This window comes from Cyprinodon tularosa, unplaced genomic scaffold (assembly GCF_016077235.1).
Source record: "Cyprinodon tularosa strain WSP-4 unplaced genomic scaffold, ASM1607723v1 ctg131, whole genome shotgun sequence".
NCBI lineage: Eukaryota > Metazoa > Chordata > Actinopteri > Cyprinodontiformes > Cyprinodontidae > Cyprinodon > Cyprinodon tularosa.
Genome location: NW_024038126.1, coordinates 613882 through 641129, shown reverse-complemented (window position 1 = coordinate 641129; position 27248 = coordinate 613882). Strand labels below are relative to the sequence as shown.

At 37.0% G+C, this 27248-nt stretch overlaps 1 protein-coding gene across 1 annotated transcript; it reads left to right on the top strand.

Annotated features, from left to right (window-relative positions):
* Window positions 1-16426: 16426 nt before the first annotated feature.
* socs3a (suppressor of cytokine signaling 3a) lies at window positions 16427-18601 on the top strand. The gene is made up of 2 exons (XM_038277429.1): window positions 16427-16618; window positions 16970-18601. Exon 2 carries the CDS (start codon window positions 17017-17019, stop codon window positions 17620-17622), a length of 606 nt encoding a protein of 201 aa, XP_038133357.1. The 5' UTR covers window positions 16427-16618; window positions 16970-17016; the 3' UTR covers window positions 17623-18601.
* The last annotated feature ends 8647 nt before the right edge of the window (window positions 18602-27248 follow it).

Here is a 27248-nt window from a genome sequence, read left to right as displayed (position 1 = left end):
CATAGGTGATTTCAGAGGAGATAAAAGAACAACACTCTTAAGAATTAGGACAACTGCATGAGTAACAATAGGCCTTGGCATGACAGTATTGAGTCTGCAGCGAGGGGCATCTGGTGCGAGGTCACTGAGGGCACCATATGGAGTCGCTTAGTCAGACAGGGAGGGGCTATGATCAAAAGGGACCTGGTATCCTCAAACACTGACTGAGTCAGGCAATTCTGTCAACGTCGGGCATGAAGAAAAAAAAAAAACCTAACAGTTTATTCATGCACTAAAATAAAGATATCTTTCCAGAAAATCTCTGATCCACAAAATGTCCCCATCTTTCACCCAACACCTATTACCATTCAGTATCAGCACTCTTATCGGTAATCAAAACATGAACACAGTACACGCTGACACTGTCTGGAACCTGTCAGGCATTACTGGCACAAAGAAGGCTCAGGTTACAACAATGGTACAGAGGAAGTGAGTGTTTTAGTATTTGCATGCTCTTATAGGCAAATAGATAACCAGAAAATGTTTCCTTTGTATATGAATACGGCATTTGTGAACATACTCACATGTCTTTGTTTTAGGCATGATGTTTTTCCACTTCAGTGTTTTTTAAGGTGGTGATATCTATAAACAGCACCATTCAACATTCAGGTTGTACTGATGAGAACTGAATGTTTGTAATGTTTATCTAAGCTACAGTCATTTACAGAAATTTTGGCAGATGAGCATGTGGAGCATCAGAATGACGTAATTGCATTGTCTTTAGTTACAACCTGCAGTAAAGAAAGGTTGCTATTACTCTTAGTGAGTAATAGCATATGTTTCCAGATATGAACACATGATTGCGATGCTGTCCTCGGCCCAATTGGACACGACAGCAAATTTTCAGATTGCATTCAGCTGCATATTTCCCTCCCCCTCCCAAGCTTTGTGGAAAATTTACGGTGGTTGTAACCCTCTCTGCCCAGATTCCCTTTTTGATCGGCCTACTGTCTTACACAGCAAAAAAAAAAAAAAAAAAAAAAAAAAAAAAAGAAGAAAAAAGTGCTTATCAGTGGGTTTTTTAAAAACATTTTGGGATTTTGCTTGATTCAAAAGTCTCTCAGGAGTTCCTTGCTTTATTATCAGCTTCCTTATTCCCTGAGATGTAATTTGCTGCCAAAACCCAACTGCCAAATATTCAGCTCAGCCGAGGACACAAAACAAGGACAAGATATGATATGAACATCCTGTCCAATAGTTTTTCAATCCTGAGCTGTTTTCCAGTTTGCCTTGTTGTCTAGCAATGGCTGGAAGGGGCGGGATTTCCTTATAATGATGCTTTGTGTTTCAAACCGACGTTAGGTTTACTCCAGCCACGCCTTTTTATTTGTACTAAAGAAAAAGACATTGGATTGTTCTCCAAAACAGGTATTTTTTTTATTCTTTAATTTCTCACCTTTGACCATCTGAAGTTTGAGGAGAAGTTTGATACGTTCAGATTATTTTACTTAGTATTGATAACTCCATAATAAGTGCTGCAATTAGAGGAATATGTTTGAGAGGAGGGGGGGGGGATTTCAGGAAAAGCATTTAAACAATATAAAATAAAACCTGTAAAATGTATAATGGTTTACACATTTAAAAACTTTTTTCAGATGCACTTTTTTATTTTGTTTTTAGATGATAATGAATACAATCACATGCATTAATCTATAAATAGGACAGAACTAGGAACCTACAGGTGTTTCTATTTGCGGATCTAGAGATCAGCTAATGGCTGGAAAGTTTGCAAAATCAGGGTCAAACTAGTTTACGTAAAAGGAGGAGAATGTGAAGTATTTGAAGTCCCAGAAACAAATGTGACATTGTGTACAGACTGTTTTGCTTCGCTCCTCCTTTCACGTGTCAGGATTAGGATCGAGCCTCGAGCATCGAGCCTCCAGTTAGGAATTCTAATACAATAGAGGTGTTTCTTCTTAGATAACAATACCTTCACTGATTACAGTGTCTATGTCTATTTTAAGATGATAATCTCTGCTCTGAAGAAATTGTTTCTGAAGAAATAGTTTCTTATACAAAGCTATTCTCATTTCTCAGGTACAAGGTGTACCATATCGAAACAAAAAGTCGAAAACATCGAAGTGGAAACCAAAGCTATGTATCAGTAGCCTGTTTATATGATGTAGCTCGCTTTTACTACTTTAGCAGCTAAATACATTAGACCTATTTTTACACTGAATTAAAACCTTTCCAATTAGACAGTAAGCAGTCATGGTAAAGTTGCAATCTCATATTTTAATAACATATAAGAGTTTATCTACATTTTTTTTCTAGTTGTTTATTCTTGAAGTGAAAGTGTGTCAGCGTGTGAGGGTCTGGATTGTACCTGCTTCATGCCAAGTTTTTATGTAAAAGCTATGGACTCATCACACCCAAACTGTACTTGGAAGCTGTCCAGTATATGATTTAAAGCAATGCGGATCATGACTTTTAATGTTTTTGCATCACTGCAATAATATGGGGCACACTCTGGCCTTCTGCACAATGAACTATGCTGCTGGCTCCCAGCTTTGGAGAAGTGTGAATACCTTAAGATTGAATACAACTGCTGCTTTGTTTGCTTGGTAGCTTTAATGCTGTTACACCTCTCAGCCATTCAAAAATAAAGCTCTGCACAGCAAAGAGAAAAAAGAACAATAAATGATGTCAGTTAGTATCTAGCTTTACTCAAGAAAATTAACTGTGGACCTTAGATCTTCAGTGCATTCGGTCAATAATGCTAAAGCTATGTTAAAGCAGCAGAAACTAGACACATATACGTGTCAGTTATAGGTCTTGTCCCAGATGTGATGCAGATTGGGATTAGCATTGTGTACAGATAGCTGAAGGAAGCAGAAACCAAAAATGTTTTTGAAAGGTGCTATTAAAGCATTAATTGGCCTCAGTATAAGACCAGGTTTTCCTGATGTTACCAATCAAATGTACTGAAGTGGGCATCATGTCCATGGAGTCCACATGGCAGTGCTAATCTGGTTGGTGCACACGGGATCGAAGATCAATATTAACTTTGTCAATAAAAGAAAAAACCCATCACCTTTTTTTCTAAAGGAAAATAAGGTGGAAATTAAATGAAAACCTTTGCAAATGAACTGATTAACTACTTCCTTCTTATAAAAATGTATTTCTTGGGATGTGAAATCTAAAATTCAAATTTTAAAATAGATTTAGTCCATCCTGAGGTAAATATAGACCTTAAAAATATATCAATTTAGTAAATTGTTTCAACCCTGGTCCGTAATTAACATAGATATACACTAAAACACTTCAGTGACAGGGCAATGATATAACCTAAATTTAAATTATTACTGAAATTGAAAGCACTCCCTTATATAAATACAAATTTCAGTATAACATTTTTTTTTTCGTTAAAAACTGTAGATTTTGACGGACTGAATTAACAACAAACTGCAACAAAACATTATATATCATTCCACCACTGTCTTTTGTTTAAGCACACTCTACATATCACACATCAATACACAGAGAAAATATTAAACAGCAGATAGAGAGAGAAAAAAGAATGAGCCTGAGGCACTATAGGGAAATGCTTGTGACTGAACTGCAGTGCTCCAGGCTAACAAATGCAAATGTAAGTGTATATGTTACATCGACATATACAAGAACCATTTAAAAAAACAAAACATTTATTTTCCCTTTGGGACCGATAAAGTATTTTTAAAATTGCATTGAATTATATGACAAAGATGCATACCAACAAAGATCAAAATGAATTATCCTCTAAAGGGGGAGACTCTCAGAATAAAAGATTATTAAATGAACACGGTGGATGGGTACTGATGAAGCAAGACCCGGTTTCAGGTGTAAGCAGGAGCTGAAATATTAACTTTATCCCAGACAGTACAGTGCATTTTCATACCTCAATCCAAGTTTGGAGGAAAAAAAAAAAAAAAAGGTTAATGAAAAGGATACAGGGAGTCTGGCTAGACTAAGTGGCAACAGATGTCGAGGTTTAGATTAAAGATTTGTAGAATATTTTACTCGTAAATCTTGGCAGGGTTCTAAATGTTTTATGATTCTTGGGATAAGGAATCCTTCAAAATTCATTACATTCTGCTAAGGGGGAATTCACTGGAAAAGGATCTCAGTGCTTTGTCTGTGTCCCTGAGCCACCCAATTATCAGTTTTGATTTGCAAAACGTGCTCCATTGTGCTGGAATAGATTTGCTCATTATGAAAATTGCTGCTCGATTCTTAAGCAAAGTTGCCTCCGGTAAATGTTTTGATAGTGTCCTTTATTCACGGCGTTGTGTTTTAGGCAAATTGTGAGTAAGCCCACTCCACGTGACAAGAACAAAGCCATTCATAAATGCTTCAGCGTCTGCATGACTTCTGGTAAGGTTCATGATTACTTTCTTAAATGTATAAATAAAATGGATCTGCTTAAAGTTGATTGCATAGATTCCAACATGCTCTTCATTCATTCATTCATTCATTCATTCATTCATTCATTCATTCATTCATTCATTCATTCATTCATTCATTCATTCATTCACTCCTTTATTCATTTATTTATTCATTCAAAGAAAACAACATAATAAAACTTGAGCAGGTGAAAACTGAAATCATGAATGAAAGAAAAGGAGCAGAAAGAAGCATAAAACTTATAATCCCTGCCCCCATTTTGAATATAGTAATACTTATTCAACTCAGATAATTACAACAATACAAAAAAAAAAAAAACACACCATGTTCATCAATATAACAAAATGAACTATCAGCCTTTCCACTGTCATTTCGACTCATCAAAATTACCATATTTTAAAAATATCATACTCTATCAACTCATTAAGTTTTAATGTATTTAAATTCATAAGTATCTGATTTGTGTGATCTCTGTATGCACGTCCACTTATAACTCTCATGGCTATCTTCTGCAATAAAAACAGAGGTTTTAAATGTGATCATAAAGCACAGCAGTGAAGCTCAGTTTTAAAATATCAGCCTTTTTATGAACTTAAACACTTTTTCAAAAGCTCTTTGGGAGACGGTTCAGGCAGTTACTGGATTTCCATTGAAAAGAAGAACTAAGAAGCTGGACATTTGAAGTTCTTTATAGTTTGATAAAAGGTTGATATGCAGAAAACTTATGAGGAGTAAGATCTGTACATGTAAAGCCCTGGATGCAAAGAAATGGTGGAAACTGTGGTTGATAAGATTGATTTCAAGCACCACGCCTACTTTTTCCTCTTCTATCTAAAACATTATTGATATCAGCTGCTCTATTCTTTAAAGTCTTCCTCCTGACGTGAACATAAGATCAGTGAAATGAGGTTCACAAAGCTATTTTGTGTAGGGATACATAAAACATGTAAAAACAATGTAAATTAGTTTTTTTTTTATCATTAGGCATTAAGATTTTGCATAACTTTCTTGATATTGCATGTCCTTTCATTAATTTTCATAGCAACAACTAACACAGATTGCACCAATAATAACTAAAGGAGAATTAGTTTGATAATTTTAAACTCTTGCAGATAGCTGTGCCATCTAAAAGGAGAGAAAAATGAAAGTACAACCAATAAGATCAAAATTCAGGAAAATGTACAGCTTTTTTCATTAATATCAATCAATACTTTCAAATCAGACGAATCCTAAATACAGGTGAAAATGATCTGATTCTCATCACCTCTTGTTGCAGAAAGTGTAAAATGTTTTTTCACACATAAATTCAAAGTGTACAGCGAGAAAAACAAAAACAAAACGTTTCTTTGTTCTGAGCATAATGATGGAAAAAAAATCCAGCTAGCCTAGAAAGTTAAAAACCTGTCAGTGTTCGTTGTTTAAGAGATAATAAAAGGACTATAATATTTTTTTCCTGTGCCTTTGATGTGTCGTGACCTCAGAGACTCAGTTTAAGACTTTTCAAAGAAATTAGTCTCCGTGGTAACATGCTATTCTTTCAAAGCTTTGTTGGGTTTGAAGATAGAAATGTAGCCACCACTTCAGGGCTGCTTACCGCCCAGCCATTACTCTGATCAATAATCTTTTAATTGGGGGCATGACGTTCTTGCAGCATGTCTACCTGCAGCAAAAATGTGTCACCCAGAATGCTGAGGGATACTTGTTTCATGCAGGTGAAGCCAAAGCCATGGATAGCTAATAGCACCCCACAATGCATATCTTCCCATTTCGAATCTGGCTCATTTTGAAGAGAGTAATTAAATTATCTTTCTATCAATTAAAGGTATAGTGGAGGATGTTCTTGTTCCAGGTGGATCATCAAAATAATTGGTCCTCATTATTGTCAATCATTCTGTAGATATGTTTCCGTAAAGCTGTCCTATGTGCTCGTCTCCATTTTCACTTACCGGTGGAGAGTCTGACATAGTGGAAAAATTGCAAATCAGTTTTTGGAAAGTAAGCTTGTATGAGCGATGCAAACAGCAACCTTTAAACAGAGCGTGCACGAGGAGAAATGGGCTCGTGCATACTCTTGCACACGTTTAAGAGTTGTTCCCTCTCGGTAGCGGGTACAGTGTTGTGCAAAAGTGGAGAGAAATTTTAAAAATTCGCAAAAATCCTCCACTGTACCTTTAAAAATTTTCTTGTTAAGAAATTGACCTGAAAAAACAGAGTAGATATACATTCAAATAAATATTCAAAAGGATTACTATAATGAGTCAGAGTTTGATACTAAATGAGATTTTCAAGACAGATATTATCCCAAATGAAACATGATAGGCCTAAAAACATTGAATAGGAACAAATCATTAAGAAGGCTGTCGTTTTACAACCTGCTCATAGCCACCCATCCAGAAAACCTTCTGATTCTTGGCTTAAATTGGATTTCCTCCCCAAAAATGTGTTCCATGTTGTTTAAAATAACACAGCAAAACCAATAAGCAGACCTGTTCCAAGGCTTAAGGGTTGTAGTTTTTACTCAGCCAACATTCGTAGAAAGCAGAATGTTTCTCTCATTCACCCAGAGCCAGGAGACCTCCCTGATCTGGGACAGTTTTGACGGTAAATATTTGTCCACCGTCGGTGCCAAGTAAGAGATGGGTCACACATTCATACTTGGGAAATGTTTTTGGACCAGCAAATAGATCCTAAAAATGTTTCACACTTTCACTGTGACCTTAGATGATTAGTTCCTACATCCGGCAGAAAAAAGCAGGGAATATCCACATGACTATTGGAATAAATTTGAGCTCATTAATCCTTTCTAGTATTTCACCTCTACCTTGCAGCAGTGATGTAGAAAAATAAATCAGCAGACACTTCTTCTCAAACAAAGCAGCTCCTACTGAGGCCTTGATGTGAAGAAGTGAGACAACTAGAATGATGATAGCTGGTGTGGATAGGCCGGGGTAATGAGACCAGCTGTCTGCTTGTTATCAGTCTGACGGATGTGCAGTCCTCCTAATAAAGCTCAGCATTCCAAACTTAACAGAATCTAACAGAGAAAAAACTTCAACAGAGTCAGTAGTTCTGCAGCTTTAGATAACCTAGTTCATCCCAATAGATTTCAGTGTTTTTAGAGCTGAGATTAAAAAGTTACTGCCTGTAAGTGAAGCGTTTCAAGGATCATGTCTGTACAAATGACAGGGTGTTGTCGATATATCTCTCTTTCTTTAACGCCATCTTTGAATTATGCAGGATGGTCTAGAAATTCTCACTCACATGGTATTACAAATGGTGAATAATTATTTGAACTAATATAATAAAATATAATTTGTTGTCACTGCTTAATTGCATCTCTATTAAAAAAATAAAATAAAAGAGCTAATATTTTTTGTTTCAGTTTTTTTATACATGTAGAATAGTTTAAATGAATTTAATAAGGATGGTTCATTTTTACAATTGTAAGATGTGATTAAATTCCTGCAGCTTCAAAGCCCCTGAGATTTTCATTAATATTGTTCCTGCAGCTCTAATTCCCTTTAATGAGAAGTCAATGAAAGCTTTTCCTGCTATAGTTTCTCAAGTTGTTTTAAGCCTATAGATGAAGTTGTTAGGAGTATGGAGGTAAATTAAACTCAAAGCCTTTTATGATCTAAATCCTGGTTTGGATGAATACTGCTTCTTTTAAATTTCCAAATACTTTTTGCTGCCTCCTATTTGTCATCAATTTCAATCCTCTGAATTTGCTAGTTTCCCATGTAGCCTGTGTTTTTTTTTTGGAGACCTTAGATGAGGACATGATTAAACAAGTTGCTGCTTGTGAAATTCTTGCTGGCTTCAGAGAAAATGACAAATTTCCTCCTCCTAGTTAGATTTATGAAATGACTTATTTATTTGTATACAGGAAGATAAGGGCTTTTAAGATATAATCAGACAAACAGAAGAAGAGGAGGGCAGAAATGTTAAAACAAAACAAAATCTAAAATGTTCTTAATAAGAAGGTGACAGAGACAAGGGCTTAGCAGGCAACAGCTGTAGATGTTTATCTAAGAAAAAACAGCATAATTGTTTTATGTAACATTATTAACTAATAATAATAAAAGGATATGATTACACAAACAATTTTGGTAAAGAAAAGGAGATAATCCTTCCTGGAGCTCAAATAGGATGCGGGAGCCTATGACTTCATTGTATGTGCAGTAAAAGGTTAGGCAAAGTCATCAAAGTTTGAGTCACATTTTGAATCATTTAGTGACAAAGGGAGGAGCATTAAATAGTGTTGCCCCGATACCAATACCAATATCGGGCGGGGCCCCAATCCAGCCCTAAAACGGTGGTATCTATATCTGTGAGTACCAAAAAATGGGGCACCGATACGATTTAGAGTGCCAAAAGTTTATGCAACTATTGTCACCCATTCCAGGAAGGCAATAAAAAGTTGAAATGGTAAATGGCATGTACTTATGTTGCGCCTTTATTCAAGTCAGGAGACTTCTGGCCACCATCAGTAGACAATGCAGGTGAAGTGTCTTGCCCAAGGACACAACGACACTGAAAGTCGGAGTCGGGGCTTGAACCGTCAAACTTTCGACTTTAGGGCAAACTCCTACATCCAACGCCACTGTCGCCCCAGTTCTACTGGATTCAGTTTGCATTAGTCTTTTTCCTGCTTCACAAAGGTAGGCAGCAGCTTGACAAAGCCATGATGGCAATTATTTTACATCCAAGTAGTATGCAGTTCTTCATATATTCACACACACATCAATTTCATCGGCCGATACTGCACAGCCAGGTATCCAGCCAGGTATCGGTATCAGGGCCAAGAAATGGCAACACTACTTATAATAATGATGGTTCAAATAGATTTAGATACTTCAGCATATATGACAGGCAATTTCGACATTCTAGGACATGAACGAAAGGCTGTTCATTAGGGTTTGGAGGAAGTGGTTTCATTTGGTTTATTTTGGAGCTGCAAATTTTAGGTAAATCCTGTCCAATTTTCCAGGAAGCAAATACTTAGAGCTGGTATCAGCCTCCTTATCCGGCACCACAGAAGGATTAAATCTCATGACACCATCTCTATCTGGAAAATATTGGGCTTACTGGAACAGGGCAGGCTTAAATGACTACTATTGTGTTTTGGAGGAAGTGTGTATTTTGAAATTTACATATACCATATTTAGTAATAATGATAGCAGAATATGATTCCATTGTGTAGCTATCCTTCTGGCAGCATGTTTTCAAATTTAATGGCTTTTAATGACTTAGACATAGTCAAACTTTATTGTCATCTTGTATACTCAGAGTGTATACAAAACGAAATTTCCAGCTTTTCAGCAGTGAACTAGCAGCTTACAACAGTGAAATGAACATTACCATTTATAAAGTGCAGCAGTGATCAGAATGTAAACACTGTAGGAGAAAAGGAAAACCAGTTTAAAGTTATGGCACAAAAGCCTTAAGGAATAGTTCAGTACAATTTAACATAAATTAATATGGTGCAAAAGTAGAAGGGATTATGAAATAATCGGTAATAAAAATCAGTAGTAGTAATAAAAATCAATAGTAGGGATAATGAAAAAATCTGCCATGTTGGTAGTGGAAATATGTTTACAAGTGTGATGCAGACTCTTGATTAGAGTCTCAAATGTTCAACAGTCTAATGGCAGCTGGGAGAAAGCTGTTGCAGAACCTCCGGGAGTATCTTCTCCCGGAGAAGATATGCTGTCTCCTCCCTCAGATGGGGGACAGCTTTCACTGCTGTAGTGCTGTTTAGTACCTCAATTGTTCCAAAGAACTTGTTTAGTTCATTTACAATGTCAGCATCACCCACCAGGGGGGAGGGTGTGTTGTCGTCCATAATTGTCTGCATGCCTAGCCACATCCTGGTGTCGTTGAAAAGATCCTGGATTTTCTGGCTGTGCTTCTGCTTCGCTGAGCAGATGGCAAGGTTTAAGTTGGCTCTCACTGTCCTCAGGCTGAGTGCCGTGCTTTTAGCATTTGTCGAAACTCCTCAGTCATCCAGGGGCGTTGGTTGGCCCTGGTGATGATGTTCTCAATGCATTTGTTGATGAAGGCTGACACGGTCATGGCATACTCTTCAATAATGATCTTGCAGTTATATGTTGCTGCAGCTTTGAACATGTTCCAGTCAGAGCATTCAAACAGTCCTCCATGGCCACCTAATTCCACACCCTCAGCTGCTTCAATGTAGGTCTTGCTGCTCAGAATGCAACTTTTATGTTAGAGTAAACCAGGCTAAAGTATCCAGTCCCCTAGTTGCAAAGTCTACTTGTTGTTAAAAATGAGGGAGAACAGTCTTCAAATTGGTGCGGTTAAAATCCCCAGCAAGGATGAAAATGTCCTCCGTGTGCGCTGATATTCCCTTCAGTCAGCCTTGTATTGTGGCATCAACATTATTATAATTGGCTTAATAAGTCCAATTGTCTAATTTCAATAGTACCATTGTCAACAGTCATATTTTCTGCACTGATGCAATCTGAATGTTTGTCATCAGGATCTTAATTGCTCTAGTTCTGGTGATCTCTTCTGATGTGAAGTCTGAGGAGGCAGCATGGAAATCAAATGTGGTTGCAGGTTGCGATTGGCATCGCTACGACTGGTGGCTACTGTCATTACTTATCTGCAAATGCAGTTACAGTCCAAAAATTTTTGTCGATCTTTTTTTTTTTTTTGAGTCCTATAGTGCGTGACCCACGTCCTAACATGGGTTAGGCACGATAACCATTGTGCCACCAAAGCACGTCCCATCTTTTTCAGATCTTTAAATCTACATTATCCTCATTATCAGATTAATGGATGCTTCATTACTACAAAAAAGAGACTTTTACTGTGAAATATTCTGTGGAATTTGTTCCTAAAAGACCAAACTAGTCTAATTCCCTAAACTGGTTGAGTTTTGGTCATAAAGTTTAGCCACATCCACAAATTACTGTATGTAACGTAGAGGCCTTTATTTTGTGGAGTACCTAGTGTCTTCGGCCTCCCGCTGTTCACCCTGATGACACATGACGGCATCCCCAGGTTCACCACTGATCACATAGTGGAGTTTGCAGATGACACCACGGTGGAGGGCCTCATCATCAGTGATGATAACGACCAGATTATATGATGATAATGATATTATCTGATTACACATGTATATTAATTTCCAGTTGTTTTTTTTTTCAATTCTCCCCAGTCATGGACACTAAATCTCAGTCTTACTGGCTCTGATGATCATCATGAATGGGTGGAAAAAGTGCACTTTCATCATGAGCATTGATGATTACCTGAAAAGCCGGTAGGTCAACTTGGCTGCACTCTAAAACAATGGAACAGAAGTTGTGATCAGAATTATGAAATGCTGAAGTTCCCCAGCCAATGAGAAAATACTGGAAATACTTTTGATCTTTCTCATTTGGTGAACTTTTTGTCTGGCAGCTTAGCTCTTTCAAGACAAAGGCCTACTTATCTTCAGTGAAACAACAGTCTACCAGGAATTATGTGGCAACAGACGCTCTAACATTAAAATGCTCTTATGTCCCAATATTCTGTCCTTTGTCCAAACAAAAGCATTTTGGGGAGCATATTGCACTGATTTAACAAAACTTGTTGCAACCTTTGAATAACAAGCAGTTTTTTCAGACAAACAATTCACAGTATTATCATCTTTTTTGTATCAGTTAAAAGAGCAGTACCAGCCATTAATATAAGATAAACAAATATTAAGCAAATCTTTTCTAAAAAAAAAAAAAAAAAGAATAGCCATTGAACTTGATTTCTGGTAGCTTTGCAATTTGCTCAATAATTGCTGTGTTTTGCCAAAAGTGAGACTTAGAATCTTTTAGATTTTAATTCATGATCTGCACTGTTTTGTGGCAAGTAATGAACATCCTGAACAAACTGTTGAAGTCAACCCACATTAATTATACTTCTGATCCCCTTCAGAACAGAGGCAAAGCTAGGGGGTAGGCAGGGGTGGCCATGTCAACTCAGAGCCAATCACTGGACTCACTGGAATCACTCTTATCAGCTAGTTTGCTGTCCCATGCGTTCTAAAACAAGCACTTCCACTCTAAAACAGATGGTGGCAGCAGTGATACTCTAATTCATTTGCTATTTGAATTATTAGTATATTAGTCCTATACTAACAACAAAAATCCACCCATCCATCCATCCATCCATCCATCCATCCATCCATCCATCCATCCATCCATCCATCCATCCATCCATCCATCCATCCATCCATCCATCCATCCATCCATCCATCCATCCATTTTCCTTTAGGCTTATCCCAAACGGGGTCATGAGGGGTGCTGTTGTCTATCTCCATCTGTCTACGGGCGAAACCCTGGATAGGTCACAACTCCATTGCAGGGCAAAAAAAAATACATACATTAAGTATTCAAATCAAAATATTAACTTTGGGATGACAACTACAGAATTCATGCTTTTCAAGAATTAGTTTTTGTATATCTGCGAAGAAAAAGGGAAAGTCATGTGTCTCTGCAGGCTTTTAGGAGTTTTCTATGTGGTTAGAATTAAAGGACAACTGCTCAACAAATATAATGTTGATATAACACTTGAATAAATAGGTGTGCACATTTTTTAGTAAGAGCTTCGTGAAAATGTAGTTTTTCTTCAGGTATTTAGTTGGATTATACAGATTCTGTGCTCATTATCATTTTAAAGTTATATATTTTCATTGACTTATCAGTTATTCTTTGATTTAAGATTACTGCTGCAGCATTTTGCTCTGATGCTGCTTGAAAGAAACATTTAGGTTTAATTAATACTTGAAGTGATAAAGAGCATCTTATTGAAAAAGAATTAAATAAATATCTGTGCAAAGAGAAGAAAGCAAAACACAAACCAGAATATCGAGGCATTCAGAAACCGGAAGAAAGAGAGAAATACAGTAAGACGAACCCTTATCAGGAAATCCTCTTTGACTGGCAGAAGTGGTCTGTTTGTTAAACAAGGAAGTTTCACATTGATGCAATCGTGAATGAGAAACGCTGTGCAGAGAAAGTCTACAGGTAAAAGCAGGAAGGTCTACAGAGTATGGTAATCAAAGAGAGTTAACAGGAATTCGATTGAATGATATACCAGGAAGTTCCTGGCTCACATCAGCTCAGTGACAGTTCTACTGTTCTAATTACAGATCTGTTTAACATGAACAGCACTCTGTTTCCTCTGAAGTCTTTTAAAAGAAAAGACTTTCCCCCAAATATACCCCAACAAACATAATTTATATCTATATACCGTTGACATTGATCAAATGCAAAATTTCCATCATAAGCTGCTTAAACGCCGCCACTTTGGTCAGAACCACAAAATTTCCACTTCTGTTTGACCATCCAGTTAAGAAATATTTGGGTGGGCAACATTTTTGTGTTGGTCATTGCTCTTTCCTGCTTTGGTCTATCATTCCAAATGGGTTGCGGGAATCATTTTCAAGGGTAAATTCTGAGTCAGTATATGGGAAATCGTAAACAGCTGTCTTTTCCAGCAAACTGTGGTTTACACCAGCAATCTATCGTGCAAGCCCTAGTTTAGACAAAAATCCTGTTGCCACGACTCAAAACAATACAAACATGAATGCGGGGGGAAGATTTGGAGATGCCGTGTATTCCGTCAACATAACATACAGTACACTCACATTCGCAGGTATTGGCTGACAGCTCAAGAACCTAAAGGTTATCAGTCCTTAACACAAAACATTTCTCTTTGATCCACCCATAGTCAGCAAAAAGCATAGGTTACAGAACATTGTGTACAACGGCTCAAGATGGCATACTGTAATACAATCTATAGTGGTTTCTGATACCATGTGATGGGCTAAATATTGCATATGAGATTCCTTTACCCAGCTCAAGTAAGCTAGCCACTCCTTTTCCGATTGACTCCAACTATAAATCCAGAGGGAGGCCTTTGCTAAATGGATTTCTCACATTGATGACACAGTGGATTTTCTGGAAACAAGTGAGCTGTTGGCAGATTATCATACCGGTAGCTCACTTCCCTCCCCTTCCATCACCCATCAGGGGTCTGAACACCTGACTCACCCCTGCAGGCACAGCTGGTGCCCACCAACAAAGCACATCAGGTGTTTCCTAGCCTTCTCCCACTAGGTTTCATGATAGAAACACTCTAAAGATTGCTTTCCTTTCTTTGTGATGGGAAGTTTCAGGCTTTCCCAAAGCGATCTATTAAGTTTTGATTAAAGAACACCACAGAAGGCAGGCTGATCTGTTTTACGCTCACCAACTGAGGCTGTCATGGCTGAGTCAGCAGGATGGGAGTTGGAAGGGATGGAATGAGCATGCTTTCAGTCACAATTACGTAGACAAAGAAAGGCATGCTTAAAAAAAAAAAAAAAAAAAAAAAAAAAAAAAACTGACTACGTTCAGAAGGAACAAAAAAGAGAGGAAATTACGTAAAAAATGTAGTTTTGCCGACAGATTGATGTCAGTACTCAAACTGAGGTTATCAGAAAGGGAGGAGATTCCCAAAACTTCAGAATTGAAGAGTAATTTAAAAGACACATTTTATAACAGCTTGCTGTACTCTGACTCACGTTTTGCAAGAATTCCAGTAATAGTAGAAAGAAAACACTTTATTTCTTAACCTTTTATTGACAAATAAAGGAAGAGTGCCATTTACTAAGTCAATCAAAACAAAGTAGAGACCTTAAAAAGAATCCTAAAATTACAATTTCCCTCAGGAGGTTTAAAAACTGGGACATTTTTAGTTCTTTTGAAATCTAAATAAAGCTCAACCTTTGGACTTATTATATATACACCTTGAACTGACACTGCAAACCTTTATAATTACTTGGTGATTATTTCTACTTTTGGAAACGTGGGTTTAAGGTTATTTTGTGAACTCATCAAAGTTTTGATGCCCAGCCATAATGAATTGCATAGTAGCAAAAATACTTTTTTAAACATGAAATTTGTTATTAATTAAAAACACAAGAAAATAATAAGTCCTTCTTCACTGGTTTTCATATATTTTAAGAGATGACTGTGACAAAGATCTTAATGCAAAATCATGTCCATTCTAGTCTAAACTTAAAACCCTTGTAAAGCACATAAACATGCACTGATCAGAAGAACCACCCCAGTGCCAGTCTAGGGACATAATGTTAACTTGCTGCTTTACAGCTAAAACATTTTTCTGAGCAAGCGTAATTTCTAAGAAATAAACAATGCTATTCACATCACTTACAAGTCATGTTTATACTATAAATGTGTGTTACTGCAAACGCAGAAACATGTTTTTTGTAATAATGTAGGAAATCAGATCTCTGTTACCATTTCTATTTGAATTTCAGAACAGTTCGATGTTCCAGTTAATGGATATGTCCAAATAAAGGAACACTGGCAACACTGTGTAAACAACAACCCTCTCTGCCCTTGGATACCAGCTGGTGTTATTTTTTCCTGTCTGGCGTTTGGCGCCCTCTATGGAGAACATTCTTTTCAGCAGGTGGTGTGACCTCGAGTTACCAGGAATTTCTCAGAAACTGATTAGTGTCCTGAACACTAGTGAATCATTACCTCACCCTGAAGATAAAGATAACTTAAAGCAAAAATGATAACAAAAAATAATGAAACAACCATATAAAGACATTACCTTTTTGTTCTTTAATTTAAATAAATTATTTAGATAAAATTTAATGAAACTTTAAATAATGATCTGTCATTAACACCCCCTCCCCCAAACACACACACACAAAACACATTTTTTAGGGTAACTTGCCATAAAGCTGTGTTTTTCAACCCTGATCTTTTAGGTCCACTTGTCAGTAGGTTTTTACATGTTTCTCTGCATTAACATGCTTGATTTAGATGAATTCAGCAGGCTGATCGTAATGAAAGGGGAGGGCACTTCTCAGAGCTGGAATCCTAAAAGAGAGAGAAAAAAAAGGTTACTGTCAATCTGCCAGGAGGAGTTTACTGGAAGGGGAGGCGGAGCTTTCTTCTGCATTATGAATAGCACCCTCTGCACCTTCCTGCTCCATTCTGCTCTCTGCACACTAGAGCTTCACACGGTACAACTGCCTCAGCTTGTTGGATCTCACTCCACTCAAAAAAAGAACTACTTCAAAGGAACTTTTCAAGCACAAGCCAACTGAGTGCAGAACATCTACCACATCTTTCGGATTTAAACTGAATAAAGGACTCTCAGTGAGCCATTTAAGGTAAGAATCCTCCTTTTTTTGGACTCTGGATTTTGATTCAAAGCAGAGTTTATATTATTTTTTGGCTGTTTTACCTGACCGGGTTTAAGGGTTTTGAGAAGCCGGTTGTGGCATGCAAATTGCGCAATGAGGGAATAAGTTGACTTTCCTGGAACTGACCAAGATGGCTCATGTCCTGAAGATTTCCCTGAAATCTCTAAAAATCTGATAGATTATTTTCTCTCAGCTTAGGTATAATATGTATTTCTCATTAGGCATCGGTTTGATGGAAAAAAAAAGTTTCCTACAGAGCTGTTAGTTGCAGATTTCTATATTTGTCATTACTAAACAAATTCTTTTTTTCCTCTTCAGGTTTTTCATACTTCTACATACCATATCCAGCAACCGCCCTCTGTGAGATGGTAACTTACAGCAAGACTGACTCAGCTGTCGGTAACTGCCTCTCGAGTACCAAGATGGGGATGGGTTACCACTTCAAGACCTTTGTCTCGGAGGAACAGTTTTTGATGGTTGTGAAGACACTACAGAAACTCAGAGAGAGTGACTTTTTCTGGAGCACCATGACTGGGAAACAGGCCAGCGTTCTCCTTTCCCCCCACAGACCTGGTACCTTCCTGATTCGGGAGAGCTCTGACCACCAGCACCTCTTCACCCTCAGCGTCAAGACAGAGACAGGCACTAAAAACCTGCGCATACAATGTGATGAGAAATCTTTTTTCCTGCAGACTGATCCCAAGAATGTGGACAGTGTCCCCCACTTTGACTGTGTTCTGAAGCTGATCAATTACTACATCTGTCAAAGGAAAGCCAGTATTGTCTACTATATCAGCGCTGGAGGGGAGAGGATCCCTCTTGAGCTCATCAAGCCACTGTATTTTTCCATGTCAACCTTGCAACACCTTTGTAGGAAGACAATTAATAAAGAATTGGACATTTCTTCTCAAAGAGACCAGCTTCCTAACAAAGTTCAAGAGTACCTTGATAAATACGAGGTTGATATCTAGATAGGCAAAGACTGATGTCAATGAAAACTAGATGCTGCCAGCACATCTATAGGGGGAAACCCATGAAGGATGTAGCAGAAACGACTGAATCAGTCCCAGAGGAGAGAATCAAAGTGTAAGAGTCTCTTAAACTTCGGAGAAAGGATAAGGAGACTGAGAAAAGCAGCTTTGGAATCTGATGAACCTAAAACAGAGATGAGCCATACCAACCTCCTCAGCTTCACTGATGACGTTCAACTAACTAAGAACTGAAGTGAGGCTAACAGTCAGCTGTCTACAGTGTGATGACACACTGTTCCCTTTGCTGCTGATGCTAATCAGCATCCTGATAGACTGATGAGATCACGCACACAAGCCTGTGGAAATGGTTTATGAATGTTGTTTCCAGCTTGATGTTCTCAGTCATTGGAAGCATAAGAGTACAGATAGTCTGGACACTTGTGGGTTTGGGTCAGGGTTGAAAGAAAGGTTCTTGGGAGGGATGTGTGTTGATTAAGAAGATGAGAATAATGCCAAAATTGCCAGAACAACATGAAAGCATGTTGGAAAACGACTGACTCCAACAGGATCTTACAGTGAGTAGTAGTTATCATGCTTCAGTGATGAACAACTCCTTTCCAATAGATCTGGGTTTTCTTTTGTGGCGCAGGCAACATATTCAGCGCCTGCAGACAAATTAAAACATTGGGTATCTTTTCTCTCTATAAGGAGAGTAGATCAAGTATTTACTTTTCTGTATACCATGTTTACATTATAGAATTATTATTATTATTTTTTTATTTTTCTGGTTTTGTCTGTGATTGTGTGTGTGTGTGCTATCTTTTATAAAGATGTATTTTTACCAACCATATGCCTGGCTGTGGATGCTTGAAGATATCTGAGAAGTTTGACAAAGCAAGCAGATGAATATAACTTTGCACTTATTTATATTTGTTTCAATAATTAATTTATAATAAAAGTTGTATTTTCCATAAAATGAGCTCTTGTATGGTGTATGTTCTTTGCTGCTTCCAAAATCACAAGAAATAAGGGATGCAATCAGATGCAGCTCATGGGTGGTTAGAGGTCTCAAATCACTAATACTCTTTCTGTAGATAAAATACATTTTATAGAAGAAAGATCAATAGGCTGACATTTTTCTTTGTTCACTAGTTCTCTTCTTCCCCTTTGGCTGCACCCTGCCAGTTAGCTGGATGAAAGAAGACAAGACAAATGTGGCTTTGACATTTTTACAGATTTTACTAAAAGTACAAAAAAACAGGAAGCTTACTTTAATTTAGGGTTAATATATTTTATTTATTTATTTTTTAATCTTTGCTTTATTCTATGAAGGATAAAAAAATTACATATAGATACCACTCAAGGGTGACCACAGCAGCAGGAGGCGAAGTCGATTTTTTCCTGTTTTGATTCTTTTCTTTCTGTTTGTACCATGCAGCTTGGGTATTACACCTCATTACTTACTATAAGAGTCTCAGGACAACTCATTCACATAATTTTCAGTTAAGATTTTCTCACAGGTTATGGCACAAGTTTATATTTTTTTTTTAGTTTAGGATTTCCCCTCAATTAAGTAAAGCGCTACCTTTAACCCAGAGGGAACACCACTGTGGTTCTGAAGACGTTAGACAAACACCTTTGTGTTTATACAACTAAATAGATCAAGATCTTTCACCTTCCTTTTTAATTTTTTATTTCCTTATTAGCTTAAATGGGTCTCCCTTCTAAAAATTTAAATCTCTAAAAATAAAATAGTCCTTCCTTACCAAAGAAGCTGATCTGTCAAAATACTGAAGAACTTTCAGGTTATAGTCTAGTTTTCTAAAGAAGTGGAAGGCGGGACCTTTGTTCTTGTGTGACTCATTGGTTTCTTTGTAGGTGCTGGTGTGACCTGACATGCTCATACAAGTGTAATGACACGGCAATCTGATAGTAACATATATGTATGATAGCAGTACTCTTCTTCTCAGAATGTCCCCTACAAAAATCCAGCACACTTCAAAAATATGCAAACAAACATGTTGGTCTTTGGGAACATAGACACCCAGCGGGCTGTATCGCTATTATACAACCTAAGGAGTGATGAGGCTGCATAGCTGCTCACTTCCATGGAACAATATGTACTATCAAGCAAGACAAGCTGCAGCACAGTGAACTGGGGAAGTATTCTTAGCACTGTGCGAGCAGACCAAGGAGCCAACAGGGGAACTGTTCCTGGAATTTATTAAGTCAGGTTCTTTCACGCTGAGATTTGCAGTTAATTTTTTATTATCTTTGAGTTTTTAAAAGTTTCCTGATGTTCGTTTTCCCCATGTTTCCTTAACGTTTATTAAAATGTGTTGTCAAAGTAAGGGCTGTAGGTCGTATGACTGATCTCTGCTAAATGCTTGCAGCAAAAAACCCATTTTGTTTATCTGACCTTAAAAAGACAATTTACTTTTTACAGCGTTTTACAGCAAAGCCTGTTTTTATCAGATAAATAAATCAGTCTGGGTTAAATATTTTCTCTTTTGTCTTGTAAACTATGTTGTTTCATTTTCTAACCAACTGATACTTTTGTAGTATCCTTTTACGACTGCATTACATAAGATTGCACAAAGTAACATATTAACATTTACTGTCAGACGTTAAAGATAGAAAGACAAAATCAGCAAAAACCCTTATAAAAAGAATTAATACAGGGAACAAGGCCTTACGTCTCAGTTTTGTAAATCATTTGGTTTCTCTTCACATGAAGTATCCCATAATATGATTTACTCGGAAAAATGTTGCAAAGTATGTTTATAGAATGCAACCTTAAATTACAATTATGTCCAATGCTCCAGTTCTGCAAAATTCAGAGTAAGATTAAGAGCAGTTTAGAAAACTAAAACGAAAAAAAACAAACATGAGCCATTCAGTTGTACATGTTTGCTTCAGATTTTTTATTAGATTGGTTTAAACATGATAAAGAGTTGCACTTCAGTGCTTTAAAGATATCTTAAAAAAATCTTGCAAAAATCCAGCAGTGCCTCTGAAATGCTCATCCACCCTGATGGCCAAGATCTTTGTTATCTTTGTATAACTTCTGTGGGGGAGTGTTAGCCTAGTGGTTGGAGCAGCACGCTTGAGCAAAGCACTCATACAACCACAAATGTAATTGTATTTTACCATGTCTTTATATGACAAACCACTGCAAATTAAAAGGTATAGTGGAGGATTTTCGCACTTAAAAAAAAATGCACATGCACAACCATGTATCTGCTCCCGAGAGGAAACGCATATTAAACGTGTGCGAGAGCATGCATGGGTCCATTTCTCCGAACATCCACTCTAAAGACAAAATCCCTCAATCGGACGGATGATCACTACTTTTTGCTCCCCATTGGTCAAGTAACTCTACTTCCACCGCGCGGTGCCTGCGTCATCTTTGTTGTTAGTCGCCGCCGTCGACTATCGAAAGCCTATGGCGACAGTGGGCCGCTGTGTCAACTAATCCCATAATGTTTTGTGAGGAGAGCTCTCCATGCAAAGCATTCCGGGATATATCTGCCTCTTCTGAGGCCTTTCTTTTATTCTCATACACTTCGTAGACACTTTTTCTCTTACGACTCTCTGCCATTTTCAAAGAACCGCGGTAAGACAGGTGAGCTTCAATGACCGTCTGAAACCTTAGCTCTCCACACATATACACCTGAAAGTGCACATGCGCAAAAAAATATAGCTAACGAGCCGAGCACGTAGGACAACCTTATGTAAACATATCACCGGAATGATTGACAATTAGGAGGAACACTTACAGTATTTAGGTGATCCACCTGGAAAAAGAAAATCCTCCACTATACCTTCATTCAAACTTCAGGGGTGCAAAGAGAAATCTACATTATCTCCATATTGAAAAGTGTGGTGTGTATTTATGTTTAGACTTGATTGATTGGTTGATTGATTGATTGAATATCCTGTACAATCTTTCACAGCACATATTACCACAAAAAAAAAAGTTTGGGTTAGAATTGTAAGAGCTTTGCAAATAGAGTCTGAATAAAATACCTCAAACTTGCTAATTGCTAACATAAGCTTTTCTTTGCTTCTACATAGTTTGTTCCAAGCTATAAAATGTCCTTCTAAAGACTTTTAACAATGAAACACTTCTCTAGCACTGTTATATAAAGGCACATTATAGTGTGAATGGATTCTCCAACATTACCAATTTCTTTCAGCAGCTCTTGCTGAGTTATCGAGCACATTTTCTCTGCTTTCTCTTTTTTGTCTTGCCCAGTTTGTCAGGTCAGGCCAATGTTTGCCAATGTGCCATTTCATATGATAGATTTATTAGTAAACTGTTACATGTTCAAAGTTTAGTTTATTTATTCATGAGTGGATGCTGTTAATTTAGGAATTTTATTCTTAAACTCTCTCAGGACTTCACAGAAAAGCAGTTAGTGTATATTAGTTTTATGTAGAGGTAACAAAAAGTAAAGAATACAGGAAAGAAATACATACCACACTTTCAGAATGTTTATCTGTACAAACTAAAAATAAACCATGTCTCGTATTCCTCTCACTTAACAACTTTGCAAAACTTTGTAAACCACATGAAATCCCAGTAGCAACACATTGATATAATGAAATGTGAAAAGGTTTAAGCAGTGTGAATAGTTTTTCAGACCAATTCATACATGTTTTGATTTACTCAGCATATCACCACCCTCGGGGCTTTAAATCGGTGTAATATTCTGTGGAAGCCCAATGACAGCATACTGATTTATTATTTTGAAATTATCTGGTAGAATCTAGCCTTGTGTTTCCACAGAACAAAGAGGACTAATTAACCATATTATTCAAATCAGAAGAATGTCGCTGTTACACACTCAGCCTACTGTATGCTTCTAAGATGGCAATATGAAACCATCACAGTTCCCATGTTTTTCACAGGAAGTGCCCACGTGGGCTTCTGCAGCAGCAGTCGCACATGCATCACAGTTGTCTCACAGCAAAGACCAAATAAAGGGCAGATTTGTCGATTATGTAAAAATGGATTGCTTTGTTGAATGTTGGTTTAAAATTGAACACATATTGGCTATTAATCATCCAGTCTAAATGCTAAACACTTTTACATTTCATAGATTTTCAGTGTTTTTGAACAGAGATAGCTTTTAGTGATCAGTCAGTAATTTTACTTGATGTACAAGTAAGTCATGTAAAAAAATTAGGACTATTTTAGTGAGGTTATTGATTGACCTTAAAGTCCCAGAGTTCTGTCAGGCTTATGTGGCCCTAGAACAATAAACATATTGTCAAGTTAAAATTGGTGGCACATTTAAGCCGGAGGCTGGGGAAATCCACCCATTTCTGGGACTTAAAGTTCATGTAAATACAAAGCTAAATGCATAATTTAGATTTGTTACATCCCGTCTAGACCCCAGTGTACTAGTTGAAATTGTCAGTACCACAGAAGTACAAATGAAACAGTCAAGGGCAAGTAGTGACATGCCTGTTGTATTTTCTTTATTTCTTCAGAAGGCACGACTGTAAAGGCTTCCGCATGAACAAGTGATGTCAAGTATTCCAGTTAAAAGGTTTAACGTTAAAGGTTTAGGATGAGGAACATATCATTTGCCTATCAAGCTCCTTCCTGTCCAGCAGGAAAAATTTTGAAAAGTTAATCTCATGTTTTTTTTTATTCAAAAAGAACCGTAAAATTGGTTTATGGGAAGCTTAAAAAAATGCCTGTTGGTGTTGACTGGATGACTGCGGGTCGGACTGACTTTTGCCCAAAAGCAAATTCAGGATACACAGAATTGTTTCCATAATTTTCCTAATTTCATAGCCAACTCAAATTCTAAAGAAATTATTTAATTATTTGGCCATGAACAAGCATGCAAGTCTAAAAATGTTTCAGTCAACCCAGAGTCTTAGGCACATAATAAATAGTTTTTATGCGTGTGGTCAATTAGGCAAAGCTGACAGTTTAAATGAATACCTCACCTTCCGTTTGCCTGAGGCATATTATGTGGCTGTCTGGATTTATGATTATAAACATCTTCCTGTGACAGGAAGCCAAATTTGGGTTCACTGGGTTAGAAGAGACCAGAAGGAGCCTAATCTTTTTTTTTTCTCTTAAGATTGGTATTTTGATAACAAATGATAAAATGCATGACACTGTTTCTGAACTGGAAAGCTCCTTTAGTGACAGACTGTTGCACACTAAATGCACCAGGAAGCGTTATCACAGTTCTTCCTTTAAGCAGCTGTAAGACATTAAAACCATCAATGTTCCCAACAACCTCAATAAGCTGTTACATCCATGCTGATTTTTGCACAGTTTTTGTCTTAGTCAGTTAAATAACATGCTGCTGTCATTTTGCACATCCCTGATGCTGTTGCTATTTTCAAATATCCATTACTGTTAAAATGTCCATAGTTGTATGTTGGTTATTTATTCTCCAGGTGCACAGTATTGATATTGTAAAAAACACTTTACAGCACAGTATTTTATTTGTTTATTTGTGTTTTTTTTTTTTTTTTACACTTTTCTAAGGCCCACATTTGTGTGACCACTTTTGCTATAATCTTTTTGCTGCTGTAATCACCAGAATTTCCCCATTGTGGGACAATAAAGGGGTTTTCTATTTTCTATTCAAATTGACCTGATCAGATGTTAACAAAGTGCTTTAAAGTAATAGATTAGTAGATAAAAATTGAGACATGTTCCTTTATAATATTGTTAATCTCAGTGTGTTGTGTTAATTATTTTAATTATACAGGAGAACAAGTCTTATCACATAAAATAGCTTAGGGTTTTAACCTGCAGAGTAGTCTGTGCTTGAGCTAGTTAAGTTAATAATACTAACTTTAACCACAGAGTTAGTCATAAAGTCAATATAGACATTTAGACAAATGCAGTTTTTGCAAGTACAAGTATTATCTGATTGCAGGATATGATGATTCTGATGTTCTCCCTTAGAACTTTGGTTTCTCCGTTTGGAAATCAGAGTTTTTTTCTTCCAATTTTTTGATGCTGTGCGACTGGAAGACTTTGTGTATAATTTTTCCTTTGCAGACATTTATAATTATATTATAATGTGTAACCATGGATACTATAGCAGGTTAGTTTTTTACTCACATCTCTATAGCTGAAATAATAATTTGTCTACTTCCAAAAGTTCGAGCTGATTTGAAAAGGAAGCATCAAGGATATTCAGGAGGAAATTCAAGCTGTCTTCTTCATCAACCATTATGGGCAATGTGAGATCTTTAGGAAACAACTTAGAAGAACTACATGCCCTAGCAAGGACCGCGCCAGAAACTTGGCAGAGCCACTGAAGGTCAGAGGCAAATAAATTATGACAAAGTTATATTTCCTCTGCATCACTCATCACTTTTTGGTAAGCCTTTAGTCGGTTCCAAGAGTCACACCAAACAATCATCATATTGCAGTCCTTCATAAGGACTGCAAAATAATATAATTAATCTGTTATAGATTAATCGCTCCCAAGATATCTCAAACTACGGAAAAACAGTAAGTACATAATACAGAAAGTACCTTGCAGCTTCCATTTGTGCTGAAATCAGTTAATAAAGTAGCTTCTTGAACTTAAACAGCTTGGTTATTAAAAACTCATTATATTTAGGCTTGCACTGCTTCTAAAAAAGGATTCTAAATTTTTTCATGCAGCCTCTCAAAAGATGGAAACTAATCATAAAAAAAATACTATTTCCCTTGGTAGCTGCTACTGTGTGTTATTTCTGATGATTGAATTACTAAGTACTAAAAAAAGAAGGTGCAATTCAGTTAGCTTTTGTCTTTAACAATGTACACCAGGTTCATTAAACAGGTAAAACTGTTTTCTATGTCTTTGAATGTATTATTTTCAAAGCTCTGAGTCTTTTGATCCTATTATCTTTAGTTTACATTATCTGTCCCATTCTTTGGCTGTGATTGAGCATGCTTTAAATTAAAGGCATCCAAATTATTTCAGGAGTGCTGTTTTTTTTTTTTTTTTTACACCTACTCTTTCAGCTTGACTTCGATCTCCTCCTAACCAAACCCAAAACTGTTTGAGTATTTAGAATTGTTACATATTAACATTAAAAATGCATATTACATAAAAAATGCTGACATACAGTTATATGTGCAGTTACAAATTCCAGGACTGCATCCATGTGTTTAAGCTGAAGTAAGCTTGCACATTTGAAATTAGGCACAGGATAGTACTGTGACACATGGCTGCAAAATTATAAATCTCAAGACAGGAAGATCACAAAAGTCTATAAGCAACGATCTACAAACAGTCTTCAACAACTTATCAGTCAGTAGACACAGATACATCTACTTTCAGTGGACTGTGGATACATAGCTGCTGCACAACAACAAAAAAACCTATATAGGATCGCACTAATACTATAGATAGCATTGAGTGACATCATACATTCGGGAAATTGCACCTGACTACAACGTGCTGCCATTATAGGAAGGGTAAGCAACTGTGTAACAGCTTGTTCTAACTATATATAGATAGGCCTATTGTAAAATGAGTCCTGATACTGCTTATGTATGTAATACTAATGCCTGGAAGGTGGATAAACTAACGTTCTATGGTTTTCCAACAAAAAAAAAGGATCAAAAAGATCAGTTTGGCCAAGGATTACAAAAATACTACAAAACCTGGATTCAAAGTGGATCTGCATGTGTAGAAACTTTGAAATTGTATTATTAGGTCTAAAAATTGGGAGACGAGAGAGTATTATGAACTTCAGTGACAGAGGGAGCAGAGTCAAGCTGTTTTTTAATCAAAGATTTAGAAAATAACGTAGACAAAGGATGAAGTGGGGCATGCTCTTAAAATGTGTATGAGGGGCTATTCAAAAATATTTTTAGCCCTAGAAGGACTGTTTTGTAGTCCTACCTCCAGTAACTTCATGCTCTTCCATGCTCCCCTGCTCTGTCTGCACAGCATGCTTCTCTGATTGTTTGCTGTCCCCTTTCCATTTGCCGCAGTTAGCCTAGAGGCTAGCCTCAGTCAGCCATTGCCTGTCCATGCAGTGGCGTTACTTGATCTTCCGCTATGCTCCCTCAATCCTTACCATTTAGCCTTTATACCTAGACTTGGTCAACTGTAGCCTCTTTCTGCCCTTGCACTGTTTTCCCGGCGGATTTATGCTAATTTTCTTAAATATTTGCCCTAATGCTTTGATAGAAGGCTTTCTTGGTATTATGACTCAAACCATGTATAAACCTGGTGCTGTCTGAATGTCAACCTCTGTAGTTGCTAAGCAAATGTTTACCCCTCTTAAAATGACGGTGATCATTGCTAGGCTTGCAATCAGATGTGTGAAGCCTGCTAGATTCTGTCTATATTCTTATTTTGAACTTCACTTGCTTTAACTTTTTACATTCTTTTTTATTTTTATCTCATATCCCAATCAGGAAAAATTATCTGTTTAGCTGTGGTCAATGAAAATGTTGTATTCCTCTTTTTGGATTCCAAGGCATAGCGGTTGTTTCTTCTCTCTCTCTTTTTTTTTTTTTTTTTTACAATGTCCTTCCTCCTTTTTATGGAGTATTTTACCTCATTTGCTGTTTAACTTCAGCACAAGGTCTTGACTACACTGTGGATAAACAATGAAAGCCTGGTTCCCGTTCG